The sequence below is a fragment of the Ricinus communis genome, chromosome 6, assembly GCF_019578655.1.
Source record: "Ricinus communis isolate WT05 ecotype wild-type chromosome 6, ASM1957865v1, whole genome shotgun sequence".
In the NCBI taxonomy this organism is placed as follows: domain Eukaryota; kingdom Viridiplantae; phylum Streptophyta; class Magnoliopsida; order Malpighiales; family Euphorbiaceae; genus Ricinus; species Ricinus communis.
The window spans coordinates 13,615,286-13,622,625 of NC_063261.1; the positions used below are offsets into that span (position 1 = coordinate 13,615,286).

The following is a 7,340-nucleotide window of genomic DNA, read 5'->3' on the forward strand; positions in this document are numbered from 1 at the left end:
GAAATGAAAAAGAGCTAATATGGTGCTGAGGCGGCTTATTTTCTTAATAGGTGATGATGTGTATTGCTATGTATATCACCACTCCTTTTCTTTCTCAGCCACTAACATTTATGCTCGGTCATGTTTATCACTTCAATTAAAGTTATTTTCTTAAGACCTAAACTCTTATAGCCAAGCAGATTCTAACAACTTGAATGATATGTAATGTCCAATCTAATATCTCCGAATTTATTTCTCTTCTCGCATCATATCAAAGAGTCTCGAACCGGACTTATGCTTTGCTATTAAAAGTTCAAAACATGCGGTAGCTGAAATGGTTTAGATTTCCTCTAATGCTTCATACTTCGCACTTGACATGACGGGTACAACTCCTCGTACATGATATTGTCCTAAATGCAAATCCTTATAAATGTCTATGTTTCTCTTCTAATCTCATTTGCAAATCCCTTTTGCTTTCGCTTGTCTTTTTACTTTTCAAGTCTTCCTAGCATTTAACTAGTAAGGAATTCCCAGTCCTTGTAGATGAGATCTTCCAATTATTTGACAAAATGGGAATCTTGGATGCATAATAATGTTCACATACTTCTGTTAGGATATCTTTATCCGAGCTTAAATAGGATTACTCTTTGATAAGACTTGTAATCTTAGTAGGATATAAACTTAGTTAATCTCTATTTATTCGACTTGTTCTGTTTGGCTTATTCTGATTGGTTATCAATTACTAACATATATTGAAGTTGAATTTGAGTTTACTAACAAGATCTAAAATGAAAGTAGACATACTTGTTCTATACTAAAATTACAAAAAAACTAGTATGTCATATATACATTAATTATTTAATATGATACTTTTTATGATGATTTTATTCTTAACAAAAGTAAATTACACTTTATCAACTATTATTCCTAAATTATATAAATTCATCTCATTTTATGGTGAAAAAAATAATGTGAAAACAAAGCAACAAGAAAATAAAGTAATTAGCAAATACACCCTAATATCCAATTACGGTAAAACCTCTCTATAGTCGTACACTTGGGACCAAATAAAATTTATAACTGTGAGGAGGTTATAACTTAACGGAAATTTGAAAACTAAAATTTCTCTTTGGACTTAATACTTAATCTTGTAGATGAAATGATAGAAATTAGAGCTAAGATACATTAATATTTTGTCATATTATACAAATAATATTGATAAGACAAAATAATACTAAGATAAAGTATAGCATAATATATATTTTTTAAAGTTATACATATAAATATTACTATATAGAGAAATATTTTTTCAGATGGAACTTAAAAAATGTTTAACTTATTATAATAGAGAGTTTATTCGTATTTCCAAATTGGGACCATAATTTTTATCACTATATAAAGGTTATTTCTATATAGAATATTACCACAGAGAGGTTTTACTGTATATGGATTTCCAATAGTCACTGGATTTTATAATTAGTCATTCTACTTTTATTTTAAGTTTTCTCTAGAATTATTAGTTAAAATAGATCATTACTTTGCAAAAGTCATTCATTATTGTAAAGGTGAATAAATTGCAAAGTCATGGTCTTCTTCAAATAATAATTTTAAAACAAACTTATGAAGTCTTATACCACTTAAAATTATAATTTTGGCACATCATCTACGATCAATCTTTTGAAGCATGACCACATGAAAATTTGGATTAGTTGATAAAAAAAATCCGAGTTCTCATTAATGGATGCATGCTCCATGTTCTCCATTTATCAATATCAATTTATGAATGTTAGTCTAGCTCATAAGAGGTGATTGTCTTCTTCATCAACTAAAAGTTGATTATCCCTTAAATATACCAGATCAATGCGGAAGACTATGGCCTCAAGAAAAAAGTGTTTGTAATTTAACTTTCCCATAAAGAAAAATAAACTACTACTAACATAGATATAAATTGAATATAAATTAACTAAAGTTATTAAAATAAAAATTTAGATACTTTTTCAATGTTAAAAATAAAATTGAGATACTTTTTTTTTTTAGTTTATAGGATGTTGAACGGATTATGGATTACACAACATAAAGTAATCTATTCTTTATATGGGTTATAAATATAATAATTTCACTTAGTTTAGTAGTGAGGAATTTGGATTCGGAATTTAACAAAATGCTCTTGCCATTTGAGTTAAGTTTCAAGTGTTATTCACGGATTTTATCAATACGTAATATGTATATTAATTATTCTAATATGTTTCACATCTTTACTTGGACGTTCAATCTTCAACATGGATGAGTAGTACAATACAGAATAATCAATGACTTTGCAAAGTCATGGTCTACTTCAACTAATATTTTTTTGGATAAACTTATGAAGTCTTAGTCTACTTAAATTAATAATACTTGCTCATCATCTATGATCAATCCTCGAAGCACTACCACATGACAAATCTGGATTAGTTAGGCAATTTATGAGGCCACCTTCTCCATCTATATATATGGATGCTATCAGTTTCTAGCTTTTCATCCAAGAGACCTAAAGAAATTAGCCAAAAAGCAAAGGAAAAAAAAATGGGAGAAGGAATTATCAAAAGACAAGTTAACCGGCTAAAAAGAGAATTCGGGTCATTAAACCAATTGCTAAAAGGGGCTATCTTAGTCCTGTTAACGCTTTTGGTAGTGTCAGCGCTTTCAGTTCTTGTCAGCGCATTGACAAGAAATAAGCCACCGAATGCAGAGCCAAGAAATGAAGGGGAGCTACCTCAATGGTTCCTTGACTGGTTGGATGCACAAGACGCAAACCACGAAAATAACGGCGAGTTGAGTCTGTCTTGCACGAAAACTCCAGCTGGAAAAGGAGAAGGACCCTTCAAGTGGAATATAAATTGCAAGAAGAACAAGCGAGAAGGAGACGATAAGGAGGATCAAGCAAATGCGAAACCCCTGAAGCTTCGTATGGAGAAACCAGATAGCATTGGCAAATCTAATAAAAAAGGAGAGTCATGTCTGTGTTGTCGTGCTTGCAGCAATGCTACAATACCTATCGAGGAGGAGAAGGACAAGAATTTCTGGGACATATTACTCCAACTGTTTAGGAAAGTTCAACACAAAACACAACAAACTGCTGGCCGTTTGTGGCGGTTGTTCAGATCGCTATTCCGTTGGCATATTGATGACCCTAAAACTGAGGACGAGGTACCTCTTCCTTTTTCTTTTTCTTTTATTATTTTCTCTTACATTTTGTTATTTCACTCGCACTTCACTACTCCAGGTCGAGATCTCCTAGTCTCGTAACACCTTCGGTACCAATTGAGCTGTAAATTTAATTGGATCTTAAAAGAATCCAATATGTCAAATACGAAGCCATGCACAAATCAGTATCTTGCATAATTGAAAATTTTTGAAGTACACTCAATCTATTAAATATTATTTATATGTGATATTATTTATTAAATATTATATTTATATTAGTTAATTTATTTATTTATCATTAATTATTTATGATTAAAAATCAACTAATACAAATATAATAATTAATAGATAATTGTTATTATGTAATTTTATCCACTATAGGTGACATGAAATTTCTCTACATGATCATGCACCAACTAAGGTGGTTTTCTTCAAAATGTTGCATATAATTAAGGCAAATTAGTCTAACGTATAGTTAGATTGTTGCCTACATGTATAGTACTAATTCTAAATATAAGCTTAATACAATTCTGTTATTTCATTTTCATTGTGTAGGACAAGGGCAAAAAGCCAGAGGAGCCTAAGGTTGATGGTGGATTGAAGTGCAAATATCATTCTGAAACTAAGAGTATTGAGATTGAGGAGGAGTTGAAACAATTATTACGCAAAGAGCTTCTGCGGTTGGTCGAACAAGAAGCACCTCACCAAGATAAACCATGCCTGGATGAATTCCCAACCAAATTGCATACTCGGTTCTCAAAAATGTTCGAAAATATACTTCACTCTGAAATTAACCAATTAAGTGACGATTTAAAAGCTAGGCCTTTGGTTCCATCTCCACCAGCAACTGAACAAGATCAGCAACTACCAGAATTAGATCCAAGTAAGCTTGAAGAAGTATCATCACAAGGTACAAAGTTATAATTTATTTGAGAGTGCAATTTGATTAAGGCCCTTCTCATTAGTTTTATATTTATGCATTTTCCTCTTCCTTAACAGATGTTTCAGGATCCCATGGTACGAGTCCTGCAGAATTCTGAAGGCGCTTAACATGATCGAAATAATTACATTTAAGTTATCTAATTATATTTGGCAGCTAGTTCATTTCAGGAATAAGAACGATTTTGGAATATATCTTGTTTCATGTTGTGAATTCAATTCTTAGGATCTTAATAAGATTGTAACAGACATATGTTTATTGGCAATGCATTAGTATGACTGTAATTGTTACTTTATAATTCTATATCATCATTATTATATCTTTTTTTAATAGTTTTATTGGGGTGAAAAGAGAAAGGAAAACTCTCATTTTCATTCATGAAATAAAGGAATATATAAAGAAGCTAAAATTTCAACAATCATAATTTGATATTGTTCAGTCAAGATTTTGATACTTCTATTCAGTTATTTCACCTATTTTCTTAATATATGACAATTTTTCTAATGTGCCATAAAATTAACTTCATTAATATGCAAAACAATTTTATTTTATTCTAGGCTAAAATCATTCACCTCGTAATTAGCAAGATAGGGGAAATATCAGATATAGAAGCCACTAAGTTCGTAAGCTAAGCTTGAGGAAAGAGAGTCAATTAACCATCCATCTGAAACCAGAGCCCCGTCTATTCGTTCTTCCACAACATTCTCAGGACCCCTTCCCCTCTCCCATGTAAATGGGGACCCAATCAATAAAACCAGTGTCAGAAATCACTTTTCTAAAACCCTGAAATAACTAACCCAGATGCTCCACCCTACCCTTTTTATCGTCAGGGGACAACATTTCGTTGTAATAACGAAGCAACATGAAGACCCTTTAAGTGATTCCAAGAATCTCTTCGACGATGTCTTTTTGGATAGCCATAAAACATTGTAATTCTCCACCTTCCTCTCTTAACATCATCAACCTCCAAAACCACTTGGTTTTGAGAGAAACTACACAAATTAAATAGATTTCGAGATCGATATACAACTCCAATCCCTCCACTCCTATCTTCTCTATGTACAGTAAACCAACCCTTAAAATACAGTTTAACTCTGATGTCCTCTATCTTGGCCGGATCCACGAGAGTTTCAAATAAAAATAATGTCTGGCTTATGAGACTTTACTAACTCACAACGAGCTTGAACTAGTCGGGGTGGCCCAAACCACGACAGTTCCAGCTTAGGACAATCACGGGCCCTGACATGCCTATAGCGCGCAGGTCCTCCTAATAAAAAAAAACTTATTTGGGTGTTTAGATGTTTCAAAAGTAGGAGCCTCTTCGCTAGCTGTTTTATTATCCACCACCACTGTAACTGCTCGGGCTTTATCATAAGACCATCACATCTCCTCCTTCTTTCTTCTAAAAGCACAAGCCCATCATCTTCATTATTATCCATTAGATTTTTTTATTAGCATCATTTCCTTTACTTTCCATAACCTCCTTCCCATCATAATGCATAGATTGAGGCTTAATTTTCTGCCCACTACCAGAACCTTCCTTATTCCCTCCATAATGATCCTTTTGATTTGTTACCATAAACGTTATCGAACCAGGACTCAGTTGCATCTTCATCATTTCCTTGCCACCACCAGCTACCATATCTCCTACCTTTTTCCATATAGCCATTTTTCACCTTCAAAGTTTGAGGATTTTCTACTCGTTGCTTTCAACCATAGTCCACATTCATGTTTGATCTCCTGTTAAGGAGTAGTAAAGAGCACTAGACAAAAATGCTCAGAGTGTCCCATATACCACATATGTAGCATAAGAGGCTTAGTCTCTCATATTTGAACATAACCAACGACCATTCACCCCTTGGTTTCCTGATATTCTTCCACCTCTTTAAAGGTTGCCTAACATCCATCATCACTCTAATAGACATATTTGTTCTCAAATCTTTATTGGTCGTATCTATTCAATAACTTGATCTATAAAATTTCCCAACTGCCTACCAACCCCCTCCGACATAAAGCCAACCGACAAATCATAGATATTAGAGATATCTAGTAAGTTTGTTAAGAATCTTTAGTAACCGACTTGTTAAGAATCTTTAGTAACCGACATGTGTCTCTTGTGTATTAATAAGGATGTTGAATAGTTACAAAGCTTGTTATATTTATACCTAGTATGTATTGTGTGGATAATTCAGTCAATGCAATTCTTCTCTTTCTCAATCAATTACATTATTTTTAGGGTTTATTTTCTCTCAATCTTTAAATTTTATCATGATATTAGAACCTAACTCTTCTTTAATAGAGAGGATCCATGATCCTTCTTCTTCTTCTAAATTTCAATCAATCAGCTTCATTCATGCTCTTTCTGTTAAACTAGATAGCAATACTTACCATCTAGGTGAACTAAACCCTCTTTTCAATGAACTAAAGCCTATATAAAAAAATATCTGAAAAACACATCTACCCTTATCATCTAAGTGAGTCTTCAATTTAAACCTCCCATCTCTATTTGCTCTCTAAAGCTCAGCTGCATAGGACCTTAATTTGGCATAATGCTTATTAAAAGAACCTCTAATCATATTGAGAGCCTTCCATTTGGCTTTGTAGCATGTCATCCAAGTGACATTATAATCATATGTTAGCTTCACATCAAATTCCATTTGCTTTGCTCCAAAATAAAGGTTCCTTTTAATTGTAGCCAAATACTCCTTTGCAAGTCACTGTAAAATAATCTATTTGTTATAACCCTCTCTAACACAGTTATGCTCTCCATACAAGGTCCTAATTATAAAAGTCTCCTCATCTTGCATCTTTGTTGCATATAACCTCCATGGACAATCTTGCACACACCCTGCATCTAATTTTCCACAACCATTCTTGTGCTAATGAATATTATAGCCATTAACAATTGCCCACCTCTGGATAGCAGCTTTGCACTCAACATCATCCTTGAATCTTAGCCTTAGTTCAAACTATAGAGCTTTGTGGTCACATTCAGGATGGTACACATTTGGCCTAGGCCTTCTCCTCACATAAGGACAAAGATCACCCTCTTCACTTGAAATTAGTGTGAGTATAGAATCATTTGAGGACTGATACTCTGATTTGTAGCCACTATCTTCCTTATCAGCTTCATATGCATCAGCTGCCATAGGTTTTGGTGGTGCAACTTTGTCAACAACCCTCTTAACTTTTTTTTTTTTGGTAGCTCTTTCTTCCAACTAGTAACTGTCATAGACTT

General features: G+C 33.1%; 1 protein-coding gene across 1 annotated transcript; it reads left to right on the forward strand.

Annotated features, from left to right (window-relative positions):
• Positions 1–2,432: 2,432 nt before the first annotated feature.
• On the forward strand, positions 2,433–4,367 carry LOC8259302. The gene is made up of 3 exons (XM_002517753.3): positions 2,433–3,165; positions 3,718–4,072; positions 4,162–4,367. The coding sequence occupies exons 1-3, from the start codon at positions 2,473–2,475 to the stop codon at positions 4,200–4,202; spliced, it is 1,089 nt and encodes a 362-aa protein (XP_002517799.2). The 5' UTR covers positions 2,433–2,472; the 3' UTR covers positions 4,203–4,367.
• The last annotated feature ends 2,973 nt before the right edge of the window (positions 4,368–7,340 follow it).

Bases quoted from the DNA above. Each gene is read 5' to 3' on its own strand.
- LOC8259302 (XM_002517753.3), top strand. From the start codon at position 2,473: ATGCTATCAGTTTCTAGCTTTTCATCCAAGAGACCTAAAGAAATTAGC. The intron at 3,166-3,717 runs GTACCTCTTCCT...TTCATTGTGTAG, and splicing joins ACCCTAAAACTGAGGACGAG to GACAAGGGCAAAAAGCCAGA. The intron at 4,073-4,161 runs GTACAAAGTTAT...CTTCCTTAACAG, and splicing joins TGAAGAAGTATCATCACAAG to ATGTTTCAGGATCCCATGGT.